Source organism: Corvus moneduloides, chromosome 1 (genome assembly GCF_009650955.1).
Source record: "Corvus moneduloides isolate bCorMon1 chromosome 1, bCorMon1.pri, whole genome shotgun sequence".
NCBI classification, from domain to species: Eukaryota; Metazoa; Chordata; class Aves; order Passeriformes; family Corvidae; genus Corvus; species Corvus moneduloides.
The window spans coordinates 133,524,568-133,537,938 of NC_045476.1; the positions used below are offsets into that span (position 1 = coordinate 133,524,568).

A 13,371-nucleotide genomic window follows, 5' to 3' on the forward strand; every position below is an offset into this window, starting at 1 on the left:
CAAGGACTATGTATTTTTCTGTTACTCAGTAACTGATACCTGAAGTGAGTGTTGGTTAATCCCCTCATTAATGAGCCAATGACAAATAATCAAGAGTTTACTGCATAATTATGTATAATAACATATAAATACTGCATAATTATGTATAATAACATATGATACTTCTCCCTTCAAAACAGCTGTCCCAGTTTTCTTTGTCCATAACAAGCTAACAACCTGTTATTATCTGTGGAATGGATATATTTTTCAAGCCCCAAAATACAGGTTCCAAGGACTGTGTCAACACGTTTTACCTAAATTAACTAAAAGCAACACTGTGTACATCTGATAGAAAACTGGAAGAGAAATCATAAAACAGAAGCAAAAGAAAGATTTTTAGTAGGGAAATCAGCAGGTGTCTCTCCTGCTCAACACTCTCAAGGTAACCAGTGCAATCCAAGAAACTTGATCGTCTTACAGGTGGTTGTAGCTAAGTGAAGTCGTGAGGAGAAAGTACATTGAAGAATGAGGACAAGTCTCTGCAGATCTAATCTCTAAAACAAACTGCTGGTTTTCTAGGTGCTAGAGAACACAGGAGTGAAAAGGATGTTTCTGTATAAAAGTTGTAGGGGTCCAAGCATCTACAAATAATGGGGGCAATAGGGTGTTGAAGTCATACGGAACCGGAATGAAGAACTGGCTGTAGAAATTAGCGATTGAAAAAAATTGATTTTAGTCCACGGTAGAAATGTTTTGGGTGTAAGCGGGGGGAATAGTGATAGACACTGTAAAGTCAGTAATGTTACAGGAAGAAAAATGAGTTAAAAGCTGCACATTAGCAGGACTGGTAACTATAGCCAGCTGACCAACTCACACAACTGTATGGTGGCTTAGAATATGGTATTATGTTTTGTTTCTTTTTTTAATACTGCCTGCTGGTTTCAAAATGCTGTGTAAGAATTACAATCATGCTCTTGAGAGTGTCTAGCCATCAAATTTTAAAGGAAGAATAGCAATGTGCTTAGGAGTTTTGGGATTCTCAGAACTTAAAGGCAAATTTATTTCTGTAAATATATTTTAAAGCCTTTAGTAGGAGAGCTCTGCCAGCAGAAAGAAAAATTTGGTACCAAGATAGTGTATTACAGATTAAATGGATTTAGATTAGTGAATTTTTTCAGCAAGTTGAGAAGAATCTTTCAAGAAGTGGTGTATTAAAACCTTAGTGCCCTTTCCCTGAACCTCTGTGCTCTATGTTTAACACTAAGGTAGTGAAATACTTAGGCTTTTTGTCCAGGAATGAATTTTCTTTTAAAAACAAATACCTTGCAAGAGTGTTTTTTGCTCTTCAGTTTTGGGGGGTTTTTTCCTATATTTTTTTTAGTAAGATTTCTACCAGGAAAGTTTGGCTTGCCCACATAGTAGTAGTCAGAACAGATGGAGGGCAGAGCGGGCAAAAAAGTAACAAAACCCTGAGGTTACACTCATCAGGTCTTCTGCAGTATCAGAACAAATGTAGGATGTTTTGTAGAAGGTGTTTGGACAACTGGGGCAAAAGGGATTTCTGTCCAATAGTAAATAATCACATGTAGATCCATCCTGATGGAATCCTTTCTAATTTGAGAGATGAAACTGAAGAAGAGTTTTCTGAGAAAGTACCTTGCAAAAAAATTGTGTATTTATTACTCAACCCATAATGAACAGAACAAACCTCACTGTGTATAGGCCAATCAGCTTTCCATGCAAGTTTTCAAGAGGTTGAATGTGATAATTCACAGTACGCTTTGAGGTATTTGCCTGCCTAAATACTCAGTGCATGCACAAAACACAGCTATCATGTCTAAGCTGTTTGCAATGTTCTTTGCAAGGCAAAGAACTTTTTTCCACTACCAGTGTGCTCTTTCTTCTACTCAGAAAAGAGAAGGTGTTTATGATGCTTATTTCTATAAACAGAAATAAATCTGCAGATGTACCATGTGATCTGAAATGAGGGAACAATAAGTATCTGCATTGAGAACCCTGCCTTTATTCTAAAGATCTGTAGATTAAAATACGAGGCACTGCTACCTCTATCTAGACCTCCTTACAACTAGCCATGAAATTTTCTTCCCTTAAGTTATTAAGCCAGTTCAGTACAAATTACTCTGAATCCTTGCAAGGTACAAGAGACAATGTAAGTCTTAACATTATTCATTGTTATGTATCTATAGCTGATGCGTCTGGTATTCAGGGACTTGTGTCTCACTTGCACTTACCTTCCTGTTGCCTGAACCTGTGAGGTCTTTAATTGTTACATAAAATACAATACTTTGCATATAGATACTAAAAGCATTTGCCAATGCTTTTCTTAGCCTTCTTTAGACAGACTGTGAGTTGCCTGCTCAGTGGGCCCCTGTAGGATGTGATCTGTTCCTCGAGTCCTTCTGTGGTTTGCAGTGAGACAGCTGGACTGAATACCATGGACACAGTGCTGAAACCAGACGCACAGAACTGAAGCAGCTTTAACAAACAATTGCTTCTATTGAAGTTGCTTCTCTTCATAGCAAACTTTGTTCAGATTGGCGCAATGAGGTTTTTTCTCTTACTCTGTTATAGCATCATGGTGAATACATTTTCAAAAATACCCTGCTGTTTTTGTTAAATTCATTATTTTTTAGCTACTTTTGTCTTTACTTAAAGTGATACTGTTGGTTGTAGTAGAAATCTGCATCTCAAAAGACTTTCAAAAACGAAGTATAGCTATCTTAGTGGTAAAGAGTTTCATATTTCAGTTTCAATTTCTTTTTACTTTGTTTATGAAACTCATGGATGAACAGTCAGGGTTCTGGTAGCAAGACCTCTTTATATTAGGGTGGATTACTCATCCTTTTTTCCTGTGTTATAGAAGGAGAAGGAGATGCACAACGAAATCCAAGTGAGCAAACCGGGGAGGCCCAAGGGGAGGCAGCAAAGCAAGAAAGCTGACATCCGACTTTGACCGAGTGGAGCAGCTGCTGGATGTTTTCAGGCTACAAGAGTGTGCTGGAACAAATTTGTTTCCATGAGCAAGCTAGTAGAAAAGAAAGTGCATGTGTCTTCACTGCTGGAACCCACTCAACACAATGCTAAAAATCTGGGTACAAGCTGTGACAGAAGACAGAATTTTCTCTACCTCTGTCATTAGCAATGGTTGAACATGTATTGATTTTTTGGGATAGTGTCACCAGATGGATCCCTTCATAATGACTACTCGATGGGAACACTTTTAGAAAGTAGAACAGGTAAATCTTGTAGCAAATGGCCTTTGAAGCATCAGAGGATCTAATTGTGTATCTTAAGCAAAGGCTTGTGTGATCCTCAGAGTTTAATATTCTCTGGCCAAAGTGTTCGCCCATTATAAGAACTGTAAAGAAAGCACTGTTTTTAGAACTTTGCATCTGTTTTACAGCTCTGTTATTTACAATGGTTTTTGTATTGTACAACTTAGATGCTCCACACTGCCCCTTCTCAACTGCTCATGAAGAATATTTCTGTTACTGTGAATTTTTCTACCACACGTTTTGAAAGGGCTGGTTTTTGCATAAGGTGGTGATGTGCACATGATAGATCTAAACGTCAACCGCTGAATTGATCATGCCTAAACCTAAATGACTCAGCAACACTAATTTGTTACTAGATGAGCCTTCAAAACGATTTGTTAATGTGAATACTTGAGCGTGTGTTGTGTCCTTGGTACAGTTTTGCCACTCGCCTGTAGTTAGTTGCATATCAGAGACTCAAATTGAATCTTTTATGTTATTCTTCCCCATTTTTCTAATTTTGATCCCAATTTCTTAATCTTTCTCTGAGATATTTTTTTAAAATGTTGTTCCAAGTATTTTACTGTTATGGTAGTTTTAAGAATACATTTATAACCTTATATGGGTTAAAATTCAAACTAATTCCATGGTGCTAGAGGTTTTCCTGATTCACATTGTAAAAGACAGGCCTTGTTTACACATGGGAAAATAACTGGCATAGGTTATTGCCAATTATGTATTCTGAATGAGTTTTAGAATGCAGTATAGTCCAATGAATGGATCCTGGTCTAGATCCAGCAAGGGGTTCGATTTTCACTATTCCTTGCCTTTGCCTCAGTTGACCAGGCTGTTGAGTTTGCACAGCCAGTAGCCTGTTACTGATGCACCAGAACAGCCAAGTGCTAAAATCTGCTACAGCAGCCTTTTGGCTTCGAGTTGGAAAGGGAAGTGAGAGACTCTAGCACCCAAAGCCTAGGTTTTTTCCCATTTCATCTATTCCAAAATGACAGTCCAAACTGGGCCTTCATCAAAATACCAGGATAGCTTGTCCATCCAGGACATCACTTAAAATGTCTACAAATTAATAACCTGTTCTGCAGTAGCTATTGCTGATTGATTTTTTTTTTTCCCCCCCCTCATCCTGCCCCAATAGACAAGGCCATACAGGAGGCTGAATGCTGCAAAATGGGGCAGCCACACCTCTGTGTGACTAAGGTGAGTGAAGAGTGACTGATAGTAAACCATGGCAATCACACAAGCACCAATCACAAGGTCAGAAGATTTGTTTTCTTTTACTAATAGGAGGTGATGTCACTTTATATATAGTATATATATATATTATATATATTTTTGTGTTGTTGGTTTCAAATGTTATGCACTTTTTAATGTTTGTAAACTTTTACTAATGAATAGTGTGATAGCTTCCTGAATATATTAATCATCAGTTAACAAAACATCTTCGTGGCCACAGCTGTTTGTTTCTACCATATGTATCATAGTACTTGTCACCTGAAAATCTTTTGTGAGATATGTGGAGGAAAAAAAACACTTCTGATCAGTATTATGAGATCATCTATTAGTGTTAATAAAAAACAAGCCAGCCGTATGCTTGTGGCTCATGCGTGTAATATTAACTCTCACCTTTCAGTGTTTGGAAGCTGAATGCCTTGCTGTCTTATTAGCTGTCAAATGCCCTGTCTTCTTGGTAAGAGAAGTAGTCCATTTGCTTTGAAAATACTGTTATCCTTAAACAGTTTTTATTCATTTGTTTCACTTGGTGGTCCTTTCAAACGTAACACATTATTATTGACCTTTTTTAAATTTTTTCTCCCCCTTTTGCTCTTGCATCAAGTCTTCAAGCTGAACTGGTTGTCCCTTTGTCATGGACTAGTTACTCTCAATCTAGCACAAATGCCAGAAGAAAATAGGATTCTAGATTTTTTTTATAGTGTTACTTTATTGATGATCTATGAAACATCATCAGTAAAATGTTGCAGAAAAAGGCAGTAGTGAAATAAGTATTTACAGTATATTAAAGTGATGGTTTTCCTTATTTTCCTTCAGTGCTTTTCTTTATTTCAGTATACTTTCCTTCTTAATTCTTTTGTGTTGTTAAATAAAATTAATTTCAGCCTTTCCTCTCTATTTTGTATTTGTTTCTTCTATTTCTCCTCTTTTTTTTCTCTTGTTTTTCAACAAATTATGGAGACTTTTGCTGGTTTTTGAAATACATCTCTCTGTGATGAAAATAACATTGTTAATTTTAGTGGAGTAAAAGGCTATTTATGTTCCTCTTCCCCCAAAAGTGTATGAGTGCTTGCTTTATCACTTGAACTGTGCTTGCTGTCTTAATTTTGGATATTTCTGTAGCATCTATAAGCAGGCCTCACTTAATGTAAACATGTGCCAAATCACAACACTGTATCTTGAGTATTATTGTTACCAAAGCAATTACAGAAGAGCTACTTTAAATATATTCACACCTTTACTGCTATGTAATTGCATCATATAGCAGGGACACTGATGGTAGAACCAGACTTTGATTGGGTTTTTACTTTTGTTAACTATCTTTTTCAGCTAACCTGACTCTCTGGCTTCTGTTCCAGTATCTTCTTTATATTTTATTGTGTTCCTGAAAGTTAAATGTCTGTTTAATCCATGATTATCTTAAAAAGATCTTGCCAGAAAGCTATATAAACATAACGAAGTCAGGACTGAAATATCAGCATAATAGAATACTCCTTATCCTTAAAAGGTTTGGCTTTGATGGGATGGTGGTAGGTTTGTTGTGTTTCATTTTTGGGGTTTTTTTTTGCTGTCTCTTTAGATGGATGTTTTCAGTGCTCTTGTCACTCTGAAGGACCATCTCGTAAAAAGTCTCTGTATTCAAGTTCTTGTTTCCATAATAAAGTCTATGACTATATCCACAAGCATTGCACTTGCAGGGTTCAGGTTCCCTGTCCACTTGAAACATGTGGAACTTTTAAAACTAGAATTGGACAGAGATACTAGCATTTCTTTCTTCTGCTTATTTCCATTAATGTTGGCCGTGTGCTTCAAAAAGCATGTGTTAAAAGACAGCAGCAAGCACACACATTTGTTACTTCATCAAACTATCATTTTAGAGCCAAAAGTTCACCACGACCTTCCAGAACACAATTATTGAATGTGAAAAAATGTCAGTATACTTGCTCCTCATCTACGTAATTTCTGTTGCATTTTTTTTCCCACAATTTTGAAATAGGAAAAGGTGTATCCTTGTAGGAGTGCAAGTGGATAACTAATTATCTAGTGTCCAGAAGGAGCAAATACCAAAGTGGTTAAGATGGAATTTCTGCAGTGTGAATGCCTTTCTCAGCTAAACTGGAGAATTTCAGGTGTTCTTAATGTTTGTATTTTATGTTTCAGAAACTTCACTGAATTTTGTTCAGAGGAAAGACTGAGAGCTGCTGTAGAGACTGAGTACAGTATAGTAACCTCAGCTTTGACAAAGTTTCCCTTATCTCAGCAGTATTCCTATGTTGAACTGCTCTATTTTTGCCAACTTGTTACTTTGTTTTGCTCTGCATCTCTTTCTGGCAGGTTTATTTTCTGTCCTGTGGTTCCCTGATGTAAAATAATACCCTAGAAATACGTGCAGTGCTGTATTACTGTGTATTGACTGACTAAAGTCTGGTAGTGGATAGGATGCTTTCACTTAATCTTTTTGATCAATGCACAGAGTGGGATCTGTTACAAAGTTCTTTTCAAGAAGAAGCAGTAGAGCCAGGAAGGAAGTGTAGATTCAAAAAGATAGGCCAGCAATATAAGGAGGGTATCTTTTCTTAATAGTAAGGCAGGTGGGCCCAGTGCACAAAATAGCTTCCTCCATCATATGATGAACAGTTAGGATGTGCTGATAATAGCTAAAAAGAAGACAAATAGTTCAACTTTAGGTGATATTTTGATTTTAGAGCCAGCTTCAGGTTCTCAACAGTACTCTAGAACACAAGCATCCATAAATCTGTGGCACGTACCCTTGAGACCAATCATAGTATCCAACAGGTTCTAATGAAATCAAAGGTATCTCTTGTTCTCTAACACAGAACACAGAATGCTCTTAAAAAGATAAATACTTAACAGATAAGAAAATTATAGAAATAAAGGTAGTAGCAGGAACATTCTCACTGTTCTCTATAGCTTCAGGCTGAACTTATTTTTTCCTGCGAGAGAGTAGGGACAGAAATGATCAATGTGGATGTTTGGTACACTTCCACTACTTTCTGTAACATATTGCTAATATCTGTCTGAGGGAAGATAATGAACAAACTATGGTGTGGACAAATCTCAGATAACAAGGTACTGAATCAGTTCCTATTGTTGTTAACTCACTGTCTAATAATGAGTTACATAGTGAGTTATCTAATGAGCGTTAACTCACTATCTAATAGAGAGTTAACAAAATATGAACAAGTCTTAAAAGCAGAGAGTAAAGCTAAACAAAAATATAGTGCACTCACACTTACAAAAAGCATCCCCCTCTTCTGAAAGCAGCAGAACTTCATGTTCTATCCTTTTACATTTATTTTTACATTATGGCTTTGGAGTTGCTGATGTTTTAGGATGGAGGACAGGACGGACTTGTCAACACATGACGTGTGTGTACAAATGATCTCTTGGTATTTTAAGGCAATGCGTGCTTCGGTACCCTGAAACCAAATGTTTATTAAAAAAACAGTGCTAGTGATGATTTGCTTATGACTTCTTAAGGTAAGCTTTTAGCAAATTAGCCATCAGTATACACTTTCAATCCTATTTGTTATTAAGGAATTCTCTGGCACTGATCCATGAGTGTAGTGTGATAGTTGGTAGCCTTATAAAAGTTCGACTGAGGCAGATGATCTTGAGTGCTCTCAAAATGTCTGAGACAGAAATATTCATGAAAAATCCACACCACCTTCTTGCAATAGCAAAGACAGATGATACGTGTTTTATCGGTGGTTAATCAGTTAATGCTTAGATCTAGTTTCATGAAAAAACACCTTATGATCTTGAAAAATTAATCAGGTTTTTGCATACAAAAAGATAAGAGATGGGATTTTAAAAAAAGGTAGCTTGGCAGTAATTTATAGGAAATAGTGACATATCACCTACAGGGATGGGAAATCTTTGCTGAGAGATCAAATCTTGAGCAGCTCTTCATGTGAGTTGATCTATTCTACATCTGGTTTGTTGCATTAGCATGTAAATGATGTCTCATTGTGTTCATCAAACATGGGTATTGCAGACAGATACACAAAACAGTTTTTAAGTATGAACCCAGAAAGAGAGGCTTCCAAGGCAGCAAAGAAGTAAACGTTATTTTTAACCGCACAGCATGCTAACAGATCCATTTCATTACTCATATATTTTTATTTGCAGGTCCTTCTTTTCAATAAAAAAAGAGCAACACATGATTGTGCAGAGAAATTCAGTATTACAATGTGCACATCAGCAAAACCATGCATTTTTCTTAGTAGGATTCAGTTATTTTTAGGGTCCTCAAATGGCAAGTATCTAGCCAATGTGTATTAGCTATGTCTTTGATGTGGGAATCTTATCGTTAAGTCTCAGTGAAATTTCACTGCATTTCCTACTAGTTCAATCAACTCACTTTAGTTCAGTCAACTCACTTGCCTGTAAAATGTCTTGTTATCCACATTCTTTCCAGTTCAGTGAGTAGCTGGCTATTGATGAGAGAACACATGTATTGTAATGATATCTATCTGCTGCTTTAATATTTCTCTCTATCAATAGAACTCAACATATATGAGTCCTTGGGGTCCAGATTTACTTTAAAATGTCCTGGGACCGCTGTCACTTGTGGGAATCCAATAACTGGTCCTGGAAGAGGCTATGTTAAGTTTTTGGTGGAATGGTGTTATAGTTACAGATGAATATAAAAGACCAACACTATGCATAAATTTGGGGAGGAAGGGGGGCTTTAAGCTTACAGTGTTACACAGCCAGCCTGAAAGCCACATCCTCACAGAAATGTGGCTACTAAATTAGATCTGGCAAACTTAAAAAGCTTTTAGTATTTTAAGAAGTTTTGCCATAACCCATAAAACACACCATTTTCAGGCTAACAATTTCTTCTCAACAAGGATGGTCTGCACTTTATCAAAATGCATTGGTTAGAAGATGCAGTAAAAAGTAGAAAAAGTCAATCTGGCTGTACAGCCATGAAAAAAGTGTCATTCCTGCACATTGCCCTCCCTCAGACAAAGCGTCTACAGGTCGTGCTTGTGACTGTTGCAACATTGTATTTTTGGTTGGAGCACGATTTTCAAGAGACCCTGTGGAGTACAACTGAACCATACCTCGTATCACCAGGCTCATTTTATCAATTAATACTTTCTTCCTATCTGATGTTCAAATGAGAATAGATTTACTGTTCACTCTGATGTATACTTCTGAATATCCATGTGGTAATAAAAATGGCTCTACTTTAGGCTGAAGTGTAATAGGATGTCTTGTAGTTATTTGTAATGTCTGTACATATCTTATGCCTGTATTTGCACTGAAACTACACTATATACTTTCCAGTTAAACATCACAGACCAAATGGGAATATGCAACATAAAAATACTGTGAGATATTTAGCTTTTTGAAGTACACACTCCTGTCTTCTTGGAAATTATACACAAGTACAAATAGGGCACAACCTAAGTGTTTCAGTAAAAATCTTTGTTTTCACAGCCTCATCTTTGATCCTGCAATGCAGTCAAAATGTAGACTGTGTAACATCTGATTATAGTCATCATTTCCCTAGCAACAGACTGATATCCTCACTCAATACATTATACAGTTTATTGCAGAGAACAGGGCATGCCAGAAGGGAAGAAGATGGATGACTCAACAGGTCTTTTTCATCCATAATTCTTGCATCCATGGAAAGAATTAAGAACTCTCTGGACACAAACACAACATCCTCATTTGTTTGGAAGTGCAAATACCTACAATGTATAATAATAATTATAATGATTCTATAGAAACTGCTACTATTTTGGTGTTATTATGGAGCTTCCCCCCCAAAAATAAAAAAAAGGCAAGCACCCTGGAAAGTAACCAATAAATGGCACACTGACACCTCCTGGTGGCACTGGGGTGTATTTTTAAATAAAAGGATTCGGAATTAAACCAACCCATAGAAACAAAGGTCTAAACAGCTACAATGGATCTGGGGTGATTAAGGGATTGAGAAAAATCTTTGCAGTCATGAGAGCGAAGTATTGTAAATACATCTTTTACATGAATGAATTATGACCTTGGCTTTTGTACTTAATCTGTTAAAACACATTATTTTTCGGAGTTTCCCCAGGCACTGCACCCATACTCCATAAATAAGATTTCCATAACTACTGGAAATAAACCTGGGGGTTTTGAAGTAGGCCTTGAAACTGGTTGCAGTAGATGAACTGAAATCAGAAATGCATTATTGGCTGGTCTTCATGCAAACTCTGATAGCCCCGAGGACAGCCCATAGAATCCCAGCCTATGTTCACCAGTGTGGCAGCACAGACAAAACAGTGTAGCTTCCTGGTGACATTTACTATCAGGAAATTAATAATGTGAGTATATAAAATAAGCTTTAAATTAAAATAGTCGTCATAGCAAAACCAAAGAACAGTCATCTGTAATTTATGGAAAGTTTGTGCTCATTGGAATTCCACCTCCCCTCCCCCCCCCCCCCCAAAAAAAAACCCTCAGAACAAAACACATCAAAAAAGACCCAAACGAGCAAGAAAACAAACCTCAGAAATTTCATCAAGGCAAATTCAGAAGGAAAATTCCAAAGCATTACAGGGTGTTTATGATAGACTTCTCTTTCCTTGTGCTATTCCCATGATCAGGGCCAAACAACTAGGTCTTAAAAAGACAAATAACGAAGGGATTTGGTGGCTATTACCATAAGTAGCCCAAGATGTTTCAGAGAGAAAAGGAAAATGGAAGAGAGCTCTGGTGAGTAAACCTATTTTCTACCTTCTTTCCTAATGTCTGAAAGGTGACCTAGTGCTGCAGTGGGTTCAATTTTATATCAACAAATTTTTTCTCTTTTCACTATCTTCTTCAACCTTCTCCAACAAGTCTTGTGACCAATCATTTAGGATTATGAAACAGTTCTGCATAAAACAAAGCCACAGAGAAATTTCATTCCCTTTAAAGTGGCCTATCTATGCTTTCACAAATATAGACCCCACAGAATATTGTAATATGAATTGTGACAGGGGTGGTAAGTTGTTTTGCAATGGTACTTCCAAACAGAATCATAGAATAGTTTGAGTTAGAAGGAGCCTTAAAGATCATCCAACCCCCCTGCCATGGGCATGGACACCTTCCACTAGACCAGGTTGCTCAGAGCCCCATCTTTGAATACTCCCAGGGAGGGAGCATCCATAACCACTTTGGACAACCTGTTCCAGTGCCTTGACACCCTCACAGTAATGAATTTCTTCAATACGTAGCAAAAGCATTACACTTGTGTCACTCAAAAACCAGAAACTGCTATTTCACTCTTGCAAACACATCTCTACTGCATGCACAGCTTTCTTCAAAGGAGTTACTGGCAACCTCAATGTATGCAGCCACCTGTCAACCATATCAGTTGTGAATTCTGTTTCTTTTGTTTGGGAGCACGTTCTTCCCTAAAACTTCCTGGTTTTTTCAGAGCTGAAAATGATAGATCTGTCTGATGAAAGCTACTTTCCATATATGTATATGTGTGTTTGTATAAGTATTCAAGGACTGGAAAATTAGGCAGACAGTCCATACCCTCAGGCACAGGGTATGACTCTTGGAGACAGTGCTATGTAGGGCCAGGAGCTGGACTTTATGATCCTTCAGGGCGCCTTCCAACTCAGTTTATTCTGGGATTCTGTGATTCTTTGTCAAAGAAAAACATGTTCACATATTAAATATTAGAGAAAAATCCACATCCTTTACTAAATAGCATTCTTCTACCAAATTTTGGCTGTAAAATACCTGACATTAATGTAAATGTCAGCACCTTGTACTGTGGTATCCTGAAGACGCTGTTTCCAAAAGACAAAGTACCTTATTTATTCTACCATCGTAGTTTAGCAAACCCTAGCCCTAATTACAGTAGTTTTGCAAAACTTGCACACAGATCCATCAAGATAATATTTTTATCCCTGTTTGACCTGCAGGAGACCTGCTTTCATGTCAGCTACATGCAAGACCAGTCAACATCTTCCCAAGACCTCACAGCTTCTTTATGGTTCCTCCTTACTGCCTTCCATTAAATATTTAGGGTCTGTTCTCTGAAGCATGACTGTTTCTCTAAAATACTTCAGTGACTGCTGTTCATGTGTTTTGAGGTCAAAAAGTATTTAGGGCTTACTACTTTTATCTCCCATATTAAAACTGATTTGTTTTCTCTGCTGTTTTTATTTCTTTAGGACATGTAAAACTATTCAGTAGATTTTCCAGCTTCCTGAATATTTTCACAATAATACTAAATGTGAAGAACTGCGCCATTAATTTCAAGCTAGAAAAAAACAAGTAATGACCTTGAGTTTTATGGCACAGTACATATACAGTAATTACTAGACTGTGCTCAGTACCTTTTGCAAAAATAACACTTTTTTTTTTAAATGTGGACCTGATTTATACAGGTTACAGAGAAATCTCATAAAAACTCTCTTGACTAAAGATAACAGATTTGGAGAAGTATAAAACTCATATGGAGATAAAACTCATATGGAGAGACTACCAGAAGCAGATTCAGCTGGTAATTTTTTTGCGTTCAAGTTTCAGTCACAAGGAGAATTAATGGCTTATTTGTTGCCCTGAGGTTTCACTAAATAAATTGCCCCAGTTAAACCCAGAAATTCCTATCCCTCATCTAATCAATTGTGCTGGTTTGGGCTGAGATAGAGTCGAGAGAGAGAAGTTTCTCCAGGGGATGATTAAGGAGCACAATCTAGTTTAGGTTCTTTGAATTGCACCCTACCAAAAATGTTTGGTAGGACTTCCCAGTTTAGTTACACAGACAATTCCCTTCAGTGTCTAGCACAAATATTTCTTTATTTCTAAAAATATGACGAAGAATCAAGACTCACAAACTTGTCTTTTC

At 37.1% G+C, this 13,371-nt stretch overlaps 1 protein-coding gene across 4 annotated transcripts in view; it reads left to right on the forward strand.

The window, feature by feature from the left end:
* PKIA (cAMP-dependent protein kinase inhibitor alpha) overlaps window positions 1-9,739 on the forward strand; it is a 48,654-nt gene extending 38,915 nt beyond the window's left edge. For all 4 annotated transcript variants that reach the window (XM_032128019.1, XM_032127994.1, XM_032128010.1 and 1 more), the window contains exon 3: window positions 2,861-9,739. In XM_032128019.1, coding sequence (XP_031983910.1) covers window positions 2,861-2,940 — 80 coding nt within the window. In that variant the 3' untranslated portion in view covers window positions 2,941-9,739. The remainder of the gene's footprint in view (window positions 1-2,860) is intronic.
* Window positions 9,740-13,371: the final 3,632 nt, after the last annotated feature.